The sequence below is a fragment of the Saccostrea cucullata genome, unplaced genomic scaffold, assembly GCF_032062105.1.
Source record: "Saccostrea cucullata isolate Sc308-1 unplaced genomic scaffold, CSIRO_AGI_Scuc_v1 ctg3003, whole genome shotgun sequence".
In the NCBI taxonomy this organism is placed as follows: domain Eukaryota; kingdom Metazoa; phylum Mollusca; class Bivalvia; order Ostreida; family Ostreidae; genus Saccostrea; species Saccostrea cuccullata.
The window spans coordinates 4,124-24,507 of NW_026934536.1; the positions used below are offsets into that span (position 1 = coordinate 4,124).

At 34.7% G+C, this 20,384-nt stretch overlaps 1 protein-coding gene and 1 pseudogene across 1 annotated transcript; both read left to right on the top strand.

Moving 5' to 3' along the window:
• Positions 1-4,769: 4,769 nt before the first annotated feature.
• LOC134240964 (patched domain-containing protein 3-like) lies at positions 4,770-8,608 on the top strand (annotated as a pseudogene).
• A 4,861-nt stretch (positions 8,609-13,469) lies between these two features.
• Positions 13,470-20,065, top strand: LOC134240965 (uncharacterized). Its single transcript, XM_062723070.1, has 2 exons — positions 13,470-14,081; positions 19,476-20,065. The coding sequence occupies exons 1-2, from the start codon at positions 13,591-13,593 to the stop codon at positions 20,017-20,019; spliced, it is 1,035 nt and encodes a 344-aa protein (XP_062579054.1). The 5' UTR covers positions 13,470-13,590; the 3' UTR covers positions 20,020-20,065.
• Positions 20,066-20,384: the final 319 nt, after the last annotated feature.

Here is a 20,384-nt window from a genome sequence, read left to right on the forward strand (position 1 = left end):
AGAAATTACACTAAAATTTTGTAAACATATTCTGAGCCTGAAAACATCAACACCAAACTTTATGGTGTATGGAGAACTTGGTAGACACCCTTTATTAATTGATATCAAAGTTAGAATGATCTCATTTTGAGGTAAACTCATTAATGCTCAGTGCTCTAAATTATCAGCAAAGCTTTTATGTGCATTGAAATTATATAAGAATCCATGGTGTGACTTTGTACAGAAAATTTTAAATGAATGTGGATTGACTTATGTCTGGTATGAAAATTCAATTAATATATCTTGGCTTAAAAATAAAGTATATACCATTCTTTTAGATCAGTTTAAACAAACATGGTTTAGTGAAGTGCAAACTTCCCCTAAAGGTTTGAACTATAGAATCTTTAAAAAATCATTAATTTTTGAAGACTATTTGTTGAATTTGCCTCCAAAACAATCCAAAAAATATTGTTTATTTAGAACTGGGAATACAACATTACCAATTGAGACTGGTAGATGGTTTAACATCCCTAGAGAAAACAGAATTTGTAAATTATGTAATAGCAGTGACATTGGGGATGAATTTCACTACTTATTTAATTGCACTGATGTGTCTATAAAGAAAGCAAGAGTCATGTATTTGTCAAAATATTTTTATTTGAATCCAAATATTTTGAAATTTGAAATGCTTTTTAATGTAACCAATACCTATCAACTCTGCAAGATTTGTAAATTGTTAAACATTATAATTGAGAGAGTTAGCTCTCTTGGTTGATATTACTCTGTTATCCTTTCTTCATGCATGTAATATTTCATGTTCATTGTACTGTATATACTGTATCTTCTTTTCACTGTTTTGTCAGTTATGAGAATAAAGTTCAAGTTCAAGTTCAAGTAGGTAACTGGACTTCCTTGAATATAATTGATGAATTATCGATTGTATTTTAAACATGTTTAGGGCAATTGACCAGGACATATAAATGTGTGTCATTATAAGATTAATATCGATGGACAGTACTCTATGTGTGTATTGTGCTAATGTATTACAAAGTTTGAATGGAACGTTTAGAGATATCTGTAGAACGTTGATTGCCATACGATGACACGCCCATTTCTTTAGATCGAAAAAAAAATCGGTCAAATGTTTCATTCGAATACCTGTGGAACAGGTATTCTATAAATATAAAAGCCAATCAAATTGACTGTCTACGTATACAACGTATAAGCACGTGTTCGACAGATACATGTGTTATGGCAACTTTAATAAACGTGATAACTTCATTATTATGTACAAATTCGAGGCAATACGTGTATTTTACATAGGCCTGGACTCTCTAACTCTCTCTTCTGACTTATAATTTTAAAATCTCTATTTCAGTGTAACACATGTTGCTAGTCGCAAAAATGGGGAGTTCAAGAATTACGACGAATATTTCTTATTCGTTTCTAAAGAAATGGGCGTGTTATTATGTAGAATTGACATTCGATAAGAAACACTCAAATATTCCATTCAAACGAAAAACATACCACTTCAATGCACTTCATTGTAGATAATAATTACATTCAATTTACAGTCAAGAAATGGAATCTGAAGACTAACATTAAGAACGTGCATTTTAGTGCCCATGGACATTATACAGCTGGTATATTGGTCATAAAACTACTCCACTCCCACCCAACCTCAACACCCACAACGGCACGTTTAAAATAATATATATCAACTAAAAACATAAAAATAGGTAAACCCCAAATTGACCTCTGGTTTGGGGGTGTCTTACATTCATGTTCGAGTGTTTCTTATCGAATGTCATGATCAATTGTCACATATTGACACGCCTTTTTCTTTAGAAACAAGAGAGAAATATATTCGTCGTAATTCTTTTGAACTCTCAATTTTTTGCGACTATAGCAACATGAGTTTTACTGAAATGGAGATTTTAAAAGTTAGAAGAGAGAGATTAGAAAGTCCCAGCTTTTGTAAAACACGTAAATTGCGAAGAATTTATACATTATAATGAATTTATCATGGTTATTGAAGTAACCATAACACACGTATCGGTCGAACACGTGCTTATAATTTATTATTATAATTAATTATAATTAATTATAATTAATAAGTAATTATTCGTTGTTTATGTAGATCGTCAATTTGATTGGCTATTATATTTATGAAATACCTGTTCTATAGGTATTCGAATGAATCATTTGACCGATTTTTTCGTTCTAAAGAAATGGGCGTGTCATCGTGCGACAATCAAAGTTCTAAAGATAAGGTTATAACACATTAACACGATACACACATAGAGTACTATCCATCGATTAATCTTATAATGACACATATTTATGTGTCCTGGTCATTGCCCTAAACATGTTTAAAATACAATCGATAATTCATCAATTATATTCAAGGAAGTCCAGTTACCTAAATATGACGCGCAATGGCGGGATTATATCTACATGTCATAAATTGTTCACAATTGTTTATAAATTTGCACATTGCTTACAAAAATGGTCTATGAAAAATAATCACTTCCATATATTGTTAAATGGATATAAAAATATTTCTTTAAAAAATTGAAAACTATGGAAAACATATCGATTTATATTTATTTTTACAAATGAATGTTAGTTGTATTCATTAGTAGAATATTAACACAGTTGCCGTACGTTAGTCGAAGAATATCCATTTATGCAAAATGTAAAGAGGTACTCTCAAAATGGTAAAAATCTAGTAATTTGTCATCATCATATTTGTCGTCGTCGACATCATTGTCCTTTACACCGTGTGGTGTGTAGGGCAGATTACAATATGATAACATCATAAATTATGACGGACTTTTAAAAAATCAAATCGATTAAAGGGAAGCCACAACACTGGGATCCCCGTGGGAGTATCAGGCCAGAGTTTCAAAATCGTCTCCAAGGAGGGCATAGCAATGCCCCCACCCTTAATCGTCTCCGGGGAGGGCGGAACAAACCCACCACACTTAATCGCCTCCGTAGAGGGCAGAACAAACCCCCACACTTGTCTATCATGGGCCAGGTTCATCAATGACCCCCCTGTCTGGTGCTTGGCTTTATTGTTGATTACAGCTATCCTTCATCATGATGTTCTTGTCCCTCCCCCCCCTCTCTCTCTCTCTCCCGGCCCTCTGGTGTCCAATGCAGCCCTGCAATTGTTGTTGACAAAGGATCTTTTCGGAGAACATGTCCAACCCATTGTCAATTTGTACACATGCCCTCTTGCTAGCATCTGCATGTTCAGCAGGTCTTCATTTGTAACCTTCTCTGGCTAGAAAATGAAAGACAGATTTATTACGTTCCAATAGGATTATCAAGATTTAGTTGACAAAAGGACCTCGATCTGTCGCGAATATCACGATCCGAGTCCCCGATTAGAAACGATCTTTTACGTTTTAATACGTGCTATTGAGATATAATACGTTCAACGCGCACATTTGCGCAACTGTACGACAACTTGTCAATTTTATTGAAAGTTGTTTTTCAATGTAAATTGTTCAATCGTGGGATTCGGTCGAATACAATCACGGATTTGGGGAATAACACTCTTCAATTTTATATAAATTTATAAAATGTTGGTCAGCATAGATGAAAAATGTTATAATTATATCCGCATGACGCAAAAGATGTTGATTCCGGCTTACACATTTATAGTAAAAGAAAATATTTTATTAATGATTTTGATACTTGCGACGCCATATAGTGAGTATATCAATAGTCAAATATATGTTTATTTAAAAAGCATATCCAGAGAGATTTCAATTCGTAGAGGTATATGTTTTTATGTATTATAATTTTAAATTTTAAGGCAAGTTCTTTGCATTATAGTTTAATATATAATATATATTATCAGTGCATTGAGTATGAATTTTACTAAAAGATGCTAAACTGGACCTTAAGATCATGTTTTGTCCACATGTTTAAGTGTTGGTTAAGCATCCTCAATTTTTTTTTTTTGTTTCTTTTTCATGCTCCCAAAATAAAATTCAATTTTTACAAAAATCAATTTAAACTCAAAGATATGTTTTTAGAAGTAAAAATCGCAATACATATCCTGTTCAATGTACAGTTCATACAAATTACAAATGTAATTTTCTATAAATTTGTATTCATCAAATATAATTTGGATATCAATTAAAACACTCAATAAAAAAAATTGGTCGTAGTATTCTTCCTATAATTTATAAAATTTCTAGTTAGAAAGAAATACATGTATTAATGTAATTTCTGACAGTGAAACAAAAAGCTGGGGCCAGTGATGTGAATCATGAGATTATTTGGACTTTAAAGCAAAGTATACTGAAAAAAATTAAATATGGTTTTGACATGTCATTTGAAACCGTCATTGAATTTCAGTATTATTAGCAACTAATACCATGCAAATAACTGTGAGGATTTAAAAGGCATTGAACTAAAATTCCATCAAATGGAGTAAATTCTTATCTGAACCGTTTTTAGATTTTTCTAAATATTCTCTTCTTTATCTCTTAGATTGCATTACGTTATTTCTGTGAACAATAATTCCAATAGTTCCATAGTTTAAAATGCCACACATGATTGAAATAGTTTTATATTAGTTACATTCGCATCTCAGGGATAAAATCAAGTTCAAATTTTTACCATAGGAAAATTTGAGTGTCTGTAATGATACACAAAAATAAAAGACTGTTATTTTAATAATTTAAAAAATCTCTCAACAATACAAGTATCTAAGTAAATATAGAAACGAAATCTGTAAATAATACCAAACGTTTCCATGTTTTAGAGATATGGGTAAATGTTTTGCGAGGCATGAGGAAAAAATAGGTCATCTCTTTGGTATGTATGGAAGATTTGTGGCGAGGCATCCTGTTAAAGTCCTCGTCATCTCCATCACTGTTAATCTTCTCCTGGGATTAGGCATGTTTCGCTTTGAAGAGGAAACTGCCACGGCGAAGCTCTATACACCCGAAAATAGCGAAGCTTCACAAGACTGGGATAAGTTGAGAGACGTTTTCCCCTTGAGCCCTGATTTCTATCCGCATAAAGGTTTAGCCTACCATGCAGAAGTACTTATTTTAACCAAGGACAGAGGAAATATGCTGACGTTACCATTTTTGGATGACGTCACGTCTGTTGATAGATTTGTCCGCAACTCGATCTCGATCAAAGTTTCTGGAGAGGAGTATAAATACGAAGATCTGTGTGCCAGAGCAGAGGGATCTTGTGTTGTCGACGGTGACATTTTTACAAGCAGTGATTTTAGGCAAATGATGTTGTCAAACAATATCACATTCCCAATATTCAAAGAAAAATCTCTAACTGCTCTACTTGCCAACCCGTCCACTTCGAATGGATTTCTGACATCTGCAATAGGAGTAAAACTCACCTATCATCTCAACCGCGAGCATTCAGGAGAATGGGAGAGGGCTTTTGTTGAAAATATTCCAAATGCTGTCGTGAATATTTCAGAATTAGCCTTCTCGTATTCTTTGGCGGGAGATCATGAATTACAAAACAACATAAATGGAGACATAATCTTGTTTGTTGTAACTTTGACGCTAATGTTGGTATATGCATCTATAGCTACCTCGAAACTGAATTGTAATTTCATAGCAGACAGGGGACTACTGGGCCAGGCAGGGGTACTAGCTGCAGCTCTGTCAGTTTTATCTACCTGTGGATTTCTGAGTCTCATTGGAGTAAAATTCATAAGTATTGTGGGTGCCATGCCATTTCTTGTCATAGGTCAGTAAACCTTATTATTTTCTTCCGCTCCGCTCTTTATTGTTCACGTGCGTAGCTTTTCTTTGCTCTTTTCTTCTTTGGGCAACAACCTTATCTCCGTTTGTTAGGAACTTGACATGATCATGATGAGAAAGAAGCCAAAATTACGGTATTAAATCCATAATTTCAATCTTTAACCAAAATTATGGAATTTATGGTCAATCCTTAAGCTAGGTCAATTGATCAGGCGTTTTGATTGGGCTTTATTGAAATCAATTATGAGTTTAAATTTTTTCATACTCGCAGATAGATATCTACGAGTATAAAAAACTTTTTTCTAGCAGCCAAACAATTTTCTTGCTTATCATAAAAACTTATTCTCATATTTTTTCAAGAATTGGTTACAATACGTTTAACAAACCTGCAGCCCTGTCGAGATCTGAACAATCAACGATAGTCAATCAAACTGTTTTCAAACTAGCGGAATATTGTAGCATTTTGTCTTTAAATATTCCCCGTTACATTGTACGTAAGATTGAGCATGGGGATGATAAAGGTCAATTAATTATAGCTAAATAAACTCGGTAGTAGTGATGCTCATGTAACCATTAAGGCTTGTGGTACTCTTATCAACAAAATGGTCCGTATACATATGGGTACTCATCGTCTGTGATCTGCATGTGTTGTCAGTGAACAGGATGCTAACTCCTTAATGGCACCTGATCCAAACTATAATATTTTAGAGAGGATTGAGTTTGCTTTGGTCCTGGTGTGTATTTTTTTATACACTCTTGCATATAAATGTTCTTTTTAAACGATCTTAAAAGCTTGTCATGGTTAACATTCCAGACACTTACTTCGCTGAAGCAATTTGAATATTCATCATCATTGTATTTAATTTGAGTGTTTAATTTATGACTTCACTATTCATAGGAATTGGTATAGACGATGTGTTTCTTCTAATGTCTGGCATAGCTGACTCGGAATCGATAGACAAGTCAAGTGTATGGGATAGGGCTTACTACATGATGAAAACCAGTGGAGTCGCCATTACCATTACATCAATAACTGATTTTCTGGCATTTGTAATCGGAGCTACTTCAGTCTTTTGAGTGTCAGAAACTTCTGCATATACACAGGCAATTCAATTTTTTTAAAAGTTAGAAGTTTCATGTCAACCTGTTTGTTTACATATGTCATTTTTTGCAATATTTGGAAATATACTTGTAATAAAATAGTAGGAATAAAGATGTAGAAAATATAGAAAACAATTCAATAAATAATTAACATAAAACCATTTTTCTGGAATTTATATACTAGTAATTAATTTAAAATTATATTTTGCAAATCAAATGTCTCAAGGAAAAAGTTTTGATTGAATATGCATGCAATAATTAAAATTGTATGATGCCCTGTATCATTAAAAACGTTGTTTACTTTTCTGTTTTGCAGGTGTGGCAGTGCTCTTTTGTTACATCAATCAAATAACAATTTTCTGTGCGTGTATAATTATCAATGAGAAAAGGATTAAAGGAAATCGCCATTGTTTGGCCTGTTGTATTAAAACTAAAGATAGAGAGTCACTAAGGGAAGATGGAAAAACCGCATTAGCGCTCTACGCATGCGCTGGATATGCACCGAAACAACGAGACGACGTTGACAGTCCTTTGGAGAGGTATCCAAAAAGACTTGTTCAAAAGATCATGGATTATCCAGCGTTGAAAATTGCGATTATTTTTATTTTTGCAGTTTACGTAGGATGTTCTGTTTATGGTGCCATTCATCTGAAAGAGGGGTTGTCCCTTCAAAATCTTGCTCCAAAAGATTCTTTCCATTATAAATTCAGCGGTTGGTTGGACGATTATTTTGCCAGGGAATTTGTTTTGTCTTTTAATGTGAAAACTACCCACACGTATTCATCTATTCTGACACAAGAAAAACTAAGATCAGCATTAAATACGGCAAAAGAAGATAAAGACATCGATTCTACTTTTGAATTAAACTGGCTAGCAGCATTTAAAGAATCTGTATTTTATGACAACTCCTCAGAGACTGCGTTTATTTCTGCTCTCCAAACATTTTTGACAAATGCTCCTATTTACGCCAATGATGTAGTAGTCGACTCGTCTGGAACGGGTATTACATCATCTCGATTTTTTTTGAAAACCAATGACATCAAGAATACTAAACAGGGTCAGATGATGCTGCGCATGCGTGAAGTGACGAAACATTCTGCTATCCCAATGATTGTATATACTCATGCGTTTATTTTTTTTTAACAGTTTATCCAGATTTTCCCAAGCACCTTGCAAACTGTTGGAATCGCTGTTGCAGTCATAATTGTTGTTACTATCTTCTTCATGCCTCATCCGATATTAGTCGCCATTGTTGGAATAACTCTAATCACCATTCTTCTTGGTGTATTTGGGTTCATGTTTTACTGGGACCTTTCTCTGAGCTCTATCACCATCATCCACCTCGTCATGACGGTGGGGTTTTCTGTCGACTTCAGTGCCCACATTTGTCACGCTTACCTTAATGTAGACGCCGACAACAGGGCCGGCAAGGTCAGCCTCGCTTTGGACAGATCCGGGGGACCGATATTCAACGCAGCGTTTTCCACACTACTCGGTATCTCTGCCTTCGGATTTGCCAACAGCTATATTTTTGAAACATTTGCCAAGTTGATGTTTCTTGTCATACTTTTCGGATTGACTCATTCGATTCTTTTAATTCCGGTAGTGCTGTCATACATTGGACCATTGGAACAAAAGAAAGAATTCAAGAAAGATATAGAAATCTTCACCGTAGAAAAGCAAAATTCGAGTTCATTTCCTACGTGATAAAAGAAGCAATTTTTGTTTTTATCTTTTTTTTCTTAATTCTTAGTTTGAAACATAGATAAGACCATAAAAAGACCAATATTTAGAAAAAGGGACTGTGATAATCATCGTTTCATCATGAAATAAAAGATAATTTTTCAACAGTATTGTAAATGTTTTTTTTTTTAGCTCGAGCTCACCTGAGCCAAAGGCTCAAGTGAGCTTTTCTGATCACAATTTGTCCGTTGTCTGTCGTTGTCGTCGTTGTCGTCGTCGTTGTCATTGTTGTTGTAAACTTTTCACATTTTCATCTTCTTCTCAAGAACCACTGGGCCAATTTCTACCAAACTTGGTACAAAGTATCCTTGGGTAAAGGGGATTCAAGTTTGTTAAAATGAAGGGCCAGGCCCTTTTCCAAGGGGAGATAATTATGAATTAGAGAAAATTAATAGCATTTTTAAAAAATCTTCTACTCAAGAACCACTGGGCCAGGAAAGATGAAACTCATGTGGAATCATCCTCAGGTAGTGTAGATTCAAGTTTGTTCAAATCATGACCCCCGGGGATAGGGTGGGGCCAAAATGGCCAATCAAAATTTTACATAGGAATATATAGGAAAAAATCTTTAAAAATCTTCTTCTCAAGAACCACTGGGCCAGGAAAGATGAAACTCATGTGGGATCATCCTCAGGTAGTGTTGATTCAAGTTTGTTCAAATCATGACCCCCGGGTGTAGGGTGGGGCCAAAATGGCAGATCAAAAATTTACATAGGAATATATAGGAAAAATCTTTAAAAATCTTCTTCTCAAGTACCACTGGGCCAGGAAAGATGAAACTCATGTGGAATCATCCTCAGGTAGTGTAGATTCAAGTTTGTTCAAATCATGACCCCCGGGGGAAGGGTGGGACCAAAATGGCAGATCAAAGATTTACATAGGAATACATAGGAAAAATCTTTAAAAATCTTCTTCTCAAGTACCACTGGGCCAGGAAAGATTAAACTCATTTGGAATCATCCCCAGGTAGTGTAGATTCAAGTTTGTTCAAATCATGACCCTTGGGGGTAGGGTGAGGCCAAAATGGCGGATCAAAGTTTTACATAGGAACATATAGGGAAACCTTTTAAAATCTTCTTTTCAAGTACTTCAAAGCTAGGATTCGTTATATTTATAGGGAATCATCCTCAGGTAGTGTAGATTCAAGTTTGTTCAAATCATGACCCCCTGGGGGGTGAAAAATTCAAGCGCCCCCCCCCCCCCAGATTACTTTCAGTTCTGATCTGATCTGTGTTTTTTCCTAGCCAATTGCTCAGGTGAGCGATGTGGCCCCTGGGCCTCTTGTTTTTTGTGCGTACGATTTTATTAATTAGTGGATAATTATTTTTAAATAGGTCCGAGCAGATTTAATTTAGCGTTATCTGGATATGCAAGATATAAATATATAATACACTATTAGCGATGTACATTCTGATTGCACACACAAGTACTCTGAAGTTGACATGAAAAAGATACTCGAGTTTCTGATTGACAATATCTATGTGGTGTTTGGACACCAGGTATTCCAACAATCTATTGGAATTCCCATAGGTACCAATTGCGCTCCGTTATTAGCAGACCTATTCTAAATTTGTATGAAGCAGAATTTGTGCAAAATCTTATGGTAAAAGAAGAAAACACTTGCTGTGGCCTTCAACTCGACATTTATATATATCGACGACGTATTGTCAATTAACAATAGCAATTTCTATTCCTACGTCGATACGATTTATCCTGAAGAGCTTGAGATGAAAGATACCACAGAGCCTAACACATCTGTTTCATACTTGGATATTTTACTTAAAAAAGACGTTAATGGTAATCTAACAACCAAGCTGTATAATAAAAGTTATGACTTTAACTTTTCTATCGTCAACTTCCCTTTTTTATGTAGCAATATAGAATATACCTTCATCATCTACATACGGTGTGTATGTGTGTATATATCCCAGTTGATTCGATACGCAAAAACATGCTCTACGTATATGTAATTTCTAAAACGAGGTAAATTATTGAACATATCCAAGATCTGTTCCTTCTAATCGGGCGGCAGTTTCATCATTCTCTAGGATTTCCCTGTGTACATTGGTTCAGTTACTTTACAAATTACATATACACTGAATTGTCGTCGGATTTTCCCGTTATTTTCCGAACTTGACAAGGAGCGCACGGCGGGTGTGACCGGTCAGCAGGGAATGCTCACTCCTCTATGGAATATATCAAATTATGAAAAAAATTGCATTATACAAAAATTACAACATAAATTCCAGACTTTTTCCATCAAAATTTATTTTAGGAGAGGTGTACAAATCCATATATAGACAATTAAAGTATTGCACACATCATTTCATTTAGTGGAACTCTTCAACGCCAGGAAAGAGTCCAATATAAAGTTCAAACTACGTTGCGTATGACCTTTAGTTTGTTCAAAAGAAGGACCAAGCCCTCTTCCAAGGGGAGATCTATAGTCATGAATTAATGAAAAATTAATGAAATCATTTAAAAATCTTCTTCTCAAGAACCATTGGGCCAGAAAAGATGAAACTCATGTGGAAGCATCTTCAGGTGGTGTAGATTCAAGTTTGTTAAAAAAAATGACCCCCGGGGTATGACGGGGCCACAATGGTTGATTAAATTTTATTTACAAAGGAATTCATTGGGAAAATCTTTCAAATCTTCTTCTCAAGAACCACTGGGCCAGGAAAGATGAAACTCAAGTGGAAGCATCCTCAGGTTATGGCACGCCAAATTCACAAAAATGAGATAAACCTAGTTTCACATTTGATAAACTAGGTTTATCGACTGTAATTTATAGTTTACAAACCGTAAACTATAGTTAACGATTCGTTAAGTATAGTTTTCATCTGTAAAACTATATTTAAAGGTTGTTAACTATAGTTTACGAATGATAATCTAAGTTTATCTGTCTGTAATAAGCGTTAACAATAGATTTTGTTGATAAACATAGATTCACGTTTAGTTTACAATCGTAAACTATAGTTAAGAGTTGTTAATCATAGTTTCACAAATCGTGAAACTATATTTATCAGATCGTTAACTATAGTTAACGGTTTGTAAACTATAGTTTACAAATCGTGAAACTGTATTTATCAGATAATCTATGTTTTGCAATCGCAAATGATAGTTTTCGGTGTTAAGTATAGTTTACGGTTGTGAAACATAGATTATCGTGTTAACTATGGTTTACAAATGTGAAATATAGATTAACGTTGTTAACTATAGTTTACAGTTCGTAAACTATAGTTTACAACCGATAAACCTAGTTTATCGATTGTGAACCTATGATTAACTCATTTTTGTGAATTTAGCGTGCCATATCAGGTAGTGTAGATTCAAGTTTGTTCAAATCATAACCCCCGGGTGTAGGACGGAGCCACACTACCGGCCTGATCAAAGTTTCACATAGGAATGTAATAGGAATAGGAGAAATCTTTTTTTTAAATCTTCTTTTCAAGACCTTAGCTACTAGTAATCTCTAGAGAGGTACTTCTACGAAGGCAATGATTAGCCGATGCATTGCCAGCGTATTGGCCCAACAAAGACCCACTTTACACGGCAATGTTTATCCAAGAATGGCATTCATCGTTTGGTTCCACAGAATGAGCTTTGTTGGTCGAGCATCAGTCCATTGGTTTCTGACTTGATATGAACCTAAATCCTTGGATGCATTTCCCCATTGAAAACTCATTTATTTAGTATTATCACCGGAACATTCCGCTACAAATCAGAGAACGAATGTCTGGAAAATCCAATAAAAGGAATTTATTTTACAGGTTTTCTTATCAACCGAGCTTTTAAAAGAATACAATTAATACTTGAGCTTGGTATAATTAAAATTGACCATATTCACCAAATTGATACAGTCACCTTAAGAGTGAGCAAACTCACCGAAGAATTCAGATAAGGCCAACGAAATATATTAACTTTTTATGAAAATTGAATATTCACTCACAGGAGCATTTGATAGAACTCCAGGTGGAATTTATGGGTTATAATCAAGAAAACCAGTTCCTGAATTATTTTCAAAAGTGTGAATCTGCATGTCTAGTGTTAGTATCTTCATGTTTCAAACAATTAAACTAAAAAGAACAAAATCTGTAGGAATTCGGTGTTTTTTCAAATCAGATACTTATGTGATTCACAGTAGTTTATCAGTACATTCCGAGAAATTTTATATTAAAAAAAAATTCTAAAATATCAATGTATAATTATATTCATTAACTATTGTTCACTGCTTAAGATTTTTAGAATTTTTAAACCTTCGGTAATTATATATACTGGTATAAGAAGAAAAGAGTTAATCCATCTATTAATTTACTGATTGATACATTTTAAATAGATGGACTAAATTATGGACATTATAATTATCAATGCTCTCAAGCAAATCATTTTTGTTTTGCTCATGTTTTATTGTCTGTGGAGCTCAAAGTCATAAATGACTAGGTGATTATAGACCAGGTTTGTGTACATGTTTGTATACCTAAACTGTCATTTATTTATCGCCTTTACTTCTCGGGCTTTGTCCACCTGCTGCTGTTTATTCATTAGCGCTTCAGTTAAATATTGCTGAGCAGATAATTAAATGCCATCCCGGGTATATCGCTTCATTAATTATTTACCGTGAATAGAATATGATAAGGATGTGATGACAGAGCGATAATGAAACCTTTAAACATGAATGCTACATAGATCTCATTTGTTAATGTGAGTACAATTAAGTGGGATTTTAATCAAACCATGCGGCATTATTTATTACTAGAGGCGGACGTTAGAGCTTCATTATAAAATTTTGCTGCAAGAAATTATGTAACAAATCGCACGCTAGAATCTCCTTTTGCTATTTCTAAATGTCTCCGGCGCGTCCACAGTCCGAAACTATGAAGCGAACGTGATGTTTGATTGTAAAACACAACAGGTGTGACGTCACTATTTTAATGATCTATTACAGGAAGGATAGTCCAAGGTAAATATTTTACACGTGAGCCGTCCGACTGACTTCACGGCGATGTCCCTCTACAACGTAACCTTACTGGGACTTAATGACGGAACCTTCTACCCCCTTCACGTGTCCGCCATCGTCTGTATGTCCTGCAGTTTGCTCGCCTCCATTGTCGTAACTGCCCTATCGTTTAAGACTCACAAGAAAGGCTTCTACCTCTGGCCTAGGAGTGAGCGATTCGTGGTGTACCTAGCGTTATGTGAAGCTAGTTTTAACTTTATCCACATGTTTGACCACGTTACCATGATCACGGAGCGGGACCATGTCCACCCTCTTGAACTGTGCCAGTTTTATGCTTTTTTGATGGTGCTTTTGGTGACTACTAAGAACTTGGTTTTGGTCACTATTGCCATAAACGGGTTTCTGTTGATTCGGTTCCAGCGGCAGATGGAGTTCGGGACCAGGGATTGGAGGCTATTTGCGGTAACACTGGGGATCCCTTCTTTCTATTGCTCTGTGGCTCTGTCCCTCCAACAGCTTGGGCCGGCAGGTGCTTTGTAAGTTATATGATTTATCACAATTCATTTGTGACGTTTTTAGATATAATAGTAATTTAAATATGGTCAAGTATAATAAGCGTTTCATATCAAATAATGAATATAATTTTGTTAATATAAATGCTATTGTAATTGAAATTTAAGAATAACTGGGGAATGGTTGCAAATATATCATGGCGTCCAAGGCTTTAAAAGAAATACCAAGTGACTTTTTTTTTCACTTATACAATGCAAGCAATTACATTGCTCAATATCATTCACGTGACTTACATAACCCAGAATATTAAATAAAATTTTCATAAACCTAATAGATTTAGATAATTATATTTTTGTTCTTCTTAAGCCTGATCCTAAACTGTAACATTCGTCATTGCCCTTAATTCAAAGAAAATACTCTTTCTCACACGTGAAGTGCTGATATATTTTACAATTTTAATAAAGTTAAATGCTCGACTTCTAAACAAGATGTCCAATGCACCGAGTAATGGCTCCAATTATTGATTGGGCACGCTTTCGTCTTTTCCACCGGCGCTAATTATGTCAAACTAACGTTCATACTTCCGCTTATACCCCCGGAATCTCTTCCCACGTGATGATGCATCCGGTTGTGTTGCTTAGTAACAAACTGAAAGTGGCAGAAAAACACACGGCTAGTGATTCCTGAAATAAATACACAACTTCTAAAAATGAAAAATGAATTTCGATATTTAAATGTTAATTCGGAATTTGGAATTCTGATTTGTGTTATCGAAGTCATTTCTCCACACAAACGTTTGGCTAAAAATTAAGTGTGTTTTCTCTAGAAACAGATTTGGTTATAACTCAATTTTTCTAAAGCAAACTGAAATTAAGAACTTTTAAGATAAGGAGACTGAATTTGTCGCCTTCCATGGTAATTGTGAAGGGGAGTGTTTTAGTAAACGACGGGATAAATCCTATTTTTTATATAATACTAATTTTGCTAAAACAATATATTGTACCTCGTTCCGCCCCAATGTATTTAACTTAAAGATACTAGTCTCTTTTTTTACACATTCAAGAGCCTAACAATTTTGTTAGACTGCTCTTCTTCCGGTTACACTCGTATAAAAACATATAATACCTAAAACCAGAATTTGCCTAAAAAAGGTGTCCTACCCTTGCTTTTAGGTAGTGCATATAAATGTAGCCAACTGCCTGTGACAGCGCTTTAAGATTTCCAACACCTAGTAGAAATAAGGAGCTTCCGTTTATAATACAATTCCATTCAAAAGACCTTTGCATGCCTTTCACATATCAATTATCGAACTATACAGGGATGACTAGCTAAGTACAGGTACATATACTAGTCTAGAGCTGACCATAAAGTTGTACACCGGGTTTATGCACCCATTTAACTACACAACAACAATCTATACTTAAAACATTGCTGTGACGTCATGCCTTTGTTCTTGCAGTCTAAAAATTTACCTGTAGCCGTCCGATAATAATAATTACCAGTCTGATAATATATTATCAGACTGTAATGATAACAAAATCGGACAGCATTTTAAACAAGAAAACAAATTTTCAAGTGAAATGAAGTTTTACTAAACAAATCTCATTGTCAAAAACACAGTTTACAAAAATAATTAGAACATTCAAAATAAACGTATTCACATACATATTTGTAGGTTTCCATATACACAATTTTCGAACAAAGAAGAAAATCAGAATTTGATATCAATTTTAACACACTTCTCATTAGCCTCTACACTGACACTTCTACTTTTGGAATCTTTCTGAATATTTTGAACTGCTTCCAGTGTAACTTCCTCTGTGCATTTTTTTCTTGATTTTACAATACTGTCAACAACTTTAAGTTGTTCCTCGGATGTTCGTTTATATCCCCGAATAGCATTTGAGCGATGGCCTGTTTCTTCGCATATCAATTGTTCATCTACTCCAGCGGCATACAAACGCGTTGCAGCCGTTGCACGAAGAGAGTGATTAGTATAGAAACCATCAAATCCCGCAGACTTACACAGACGAGACACCGTTTCTTGTAATGGGTGAATTCCTACTGGAATATCATCAAACCACAACACGGGTGTTGGGTATTTCTTAGGTCGTAAATAAAAAGCATCACTCTTTCCATTTTTGGGTCGCAATGAAATATATTTTTCATATAACTGCACAACACATTTTGTAGGATTTTCTGGATCTTCATACACCCTGGTGACTTTGGGGTTAAGTTTCCTAGTATTGAGCCCTCCTGAATTACACTTAGAAACATCCTCTGTGTATTCCAAATATTTCTTCCCGTCCTTGTCATTCTTCAAAATTATTTGACTATTTGGTCCTAATCTTAAGTTTCTGTGCTCTTGTCCTGCACGCAATGCGAAATGAAGCCCAAACGAAAATACCATTGTGTCTAGAAGTTGAGCTGGAGTGTCCGATCCAAGGAAACCTTTTTCCCACAATAAATTTTCCTGTTCAGCAGTAATTATTTCAGCTTGGCGTTTAGAGCTTCCTAATCCTGACCTTGCGGTTTCCTTCATCTTGGCATCCAATACTTGACGTAGTTTCACAAATTCGTTGTCATCCAGAAAGCTGATGAAATAACTATTGTGTCTTAAGAAATGCTGGATGGCCATAAGTAATGGATATATGCCGAGTACTGTTCTTTATGTAAAATTATCAGACTGTTTGAGGCCCGTTAGGGCCGAAAACTGTCTGATAATTTTACATATAGAATAGTATGAGGCATATATCTTACTTAAGGAGGCTCATTACACCACTTTTTGATGACGTACTACACAAAAATATAAACCTCCATTATGTGGACCGGTTCGCTCAGGGGGCGAGTAGTATAGGTATCTCTAAAATACGACCCTGACCTTTAAAACTCTTTAAAAATAGATGAAACATGCGGTGTTGTAAACAGTGAAAAACAAAGTAACGGATTCATTATGCATAAACCAAGAAGAATTGCTTTTACGCAGAAACAAAAGAAAGCAACAGTCAAATCTTCGCCAAACAAGTAATGTCAATTTCATAGCAATGCATGCAGTGAACTATCAATCACCGACATGTATGTATGGAGGAAATTCGAGTTAAAATCTACAACCTTGTTGGAAGTAAAATTTTATTTAATTGCGCTATTCACTGTGTTGGTGTTAATTTATATATTTGTTTTATTGATTTAAATGTATACTCTGGCAATTTAAAGCTATATTCTGAATTTTAGATGTAAATATCAAACGTTCCATAGTGTTTTGAGTCTTGGGTAATTAGGAAAGATAACTCTTGAAAGTGGACTTTCTATACCAAATATTTTTTAAATTGGATTTTTCATTTCGTTTAAACTTTCTTCATTCAATTTGACACATGTAATTCATTGAAATACATTCATTGTCTCTTCAGAACACATTTTTTAAATGTTTTATGCATAGATTAAAGAGATAATGACATTAATTGTTTTCAATGAGAAAATTATTTTTTCTAATAAAATTATTATGAGGTATTATAAGGTATTTTCACTGTATGTACTTGTCTTAAGAAGATGCCCATCATTTGACACTGAAAGTTCTGAAATTCTGTGAATAATAAACCTGAAATAAAACATTTCACTAAAATAAAACAAAAACTAAAAAATTCTATAAAAAATATTTATGATATCAATACCCCAATCTGGATATTTGACATCTACATTATAAGTGGTGCTGTATTGAAATCTAAAATAAACTGTGGATGTAATGAGCCACCTTAAAACATTGCCATTTAAATGTCCAAAAGTTACCTGAAGGAGTCCGATAATAACACAATGGGAGTTTAGGCATCAATTGTTTTCTACCCGTCTGATAAGTAGATAAAAGAGACGAGACAGTAAAAAGTGAGTGAACTCTTGTTTCATTTCACCCATTCAATAGCAGTCGTTCAGGGTCAGTTTAGCAGGACAGGGGTCCGGTGGTGAAGGATTTTTTTTTTTGGGGGGGGGGGGGCATTTTTATTTATGATGTGCATAAATTGACATTGATACTGACATAATTTTTGGGTGATATTATAACTATCAGCATGGAAAGTATAAATGCGGATTTTTACCCTGAAGTTTCTGTTTAGATAATGGTAATATTCTCAGGTTTTAAAAGTGTGGCCATCGGGGAACAAACATAAAATAAGCAGATTTGCAGACTCGTTTTCAGAAATGGATTTAAATTCGCTTATTCAAAGTGCTGTATCAAAAATTCTTTTAAAGAGTGGAAATTATTAATGTTGTGGAATGTTTAAACTCGGATTTTTTTTCATGGATTTGTTATTTTGTAGCAACTTAAATTCCTTGCGTTTGCTTTCCCTGAATTTTTTCCTAACATTTTTATTGGGGGTTTCTGGACATATTAAATCACAATTTTACTCTTCTTTTTGTTTTTTAAACACCGTCCAATTTTGTTATCATTGCTATTATCAGACTGATAATTATTATTATCGGACGGCTACAGGTAAATTTTCAGACTGCAAGAACAAAGGCATGACGTCACAGCAATGTTTTAATGATTTCATATAGCGTGTTTGGACGGTACATCTCACCATTTTTGGTTCTGACTTCTGTGATGAAATGACATAGGTATTTATCTAAGGTGGGTTTATCCATTGTCTCGAAGTCTTCTTTGATGTTTCTTTCATTTTTCCAGGTCTTAAATAGGTTCACTGCCCAGAGAGTTTTGCGTTCAGTATTTTTTGGCATGGCACTTTTGATCAGCGAGTTCATGTCCAATTCTGACAGAGGGTCAGCGAACCTCTTCATCTCTTTGGGCTTGTTATCCTCTGGCTGATCTAGGGCTGGATCCTCAAGTTTCATAGTGACAGTATTATCCATTTCAAAATTTAAATCAAAACCTGGATTTTCCTTCTCCATGTTTAAAATCTCATCAATAACACTGTCTGTATCTATTTCAGACCCACCACTTTCTCTGAAAGTGTTCTGGGTTAAAAAAATTTCATCCCCACTTTCCATTGCTACTTCTACAGTGAACTAACTTTCTTGCAATGAATGATACACATGTAAAATATTACAGACAAAAGAAAACAAGTTCTCTTTCCTTTTGTCCACTTATTAGACAGCAGAAAATCATTCATGCCTGAGATGCTATTGTGTTATTATCGAACTACTCCAGGTAAATTTTGGACATTTAAATGGCAATGTTTTAAGTAAGATATATGCCTCATACTATTCTATATGTAAAATTATCAGACAGTTTTCGGCCCTAACGGGCCTCAAACAGTCTGATAATTTTACATATAGAACAGTATTCGGCATATATCCATTACATATCTACAAACTGTTTTATTTCAGGAACAGCTCCGCCCCCCCACCCCGGCCCCCTAATTGTCGATTATTTACAAGTTTTCTCTAAACAAATATCTTTTTATATTCAGCTGCCTAGTGATACCCGGAATATCAACTTTCCTGATGACAATCATTCCTTTCATCCTTATCTTACTGGTCAACACAACGCTCTACTCACTCACGTGGTTTCACATACGAAGAGATGCTCAACAAATCAGAAGTGTAATTGGTGCGCAGGCGCAGTCTGGAACTTCCTATATTCAGGCGGCCAAGACTATGACGATGTTTATAACAGTTTTTACAATTCAATGGTGGGCGGTGACAGTGTACGGTATATGGCAAATCATATCACACGACGTGCCCTCCATTGTATATATTTTTGTTGTTATTTTTACCAACATAGGAGGATGCCTGAATCTGATCGTGTTTATATCTATTCAGAAAAAGCGTAGACGGATTGTGGCGCTTGATACCAAGGTTCAAACGTCACGTCTACCTGTAAATGTGAACCCGTTTCAGGTGAACGCCAATTTCACGTCAGACAAAGTGAAAGCTCAGAATACAAACTCCACAGGAATTAACACATCCTCAGAAAAGATTGAACGCCATTCCATTGCAGATGCCACTGTTTGATACTGTCAACGATTCTGTTTTTTTACCATGTTATCCCAAAATTATATATTGTAAGTTGTTTTGAGTAAGACTAAAATGTCTTTTTTTTCTTTTGAATATGTATATTATGTAAGTTTTTCAATATTTTCTTAAAAAAAAAACAAAACAAAGAGGTTGAATACAAGATTTTACACTCCCGTTACACAGATTATATAATTTTTCATACAATATGATTAAATATCAAAAAGTTAAACATGGGTTATAAACCGGTACATAGACAGCTGCTTTTTGATAAAAATCGAACTCTTATATTTACGTATTTTGTCATTCAATGGCAAATTAAGAAATTATTTTGTTAAAGTTACATAATGAGTCGAAGCAATGCG

Excerpts from the sequence above, each read along its gene's own strand:
- LOC134240965 (XM_062723070.1), top strand. The coding sequence starts at position 13,591 with ATGTCCCTCTACAACGTAACCTTACTGGGACTTAATGACGGAACCTTC. Across the intron at positions 14,082-19,475 it reads CTTGGGCCGGCAGGTGCTTT|CTGCCTAGTGATACCCGGAA; the intron begins GTAAGTTATATG and ends TTTTATATTCAG.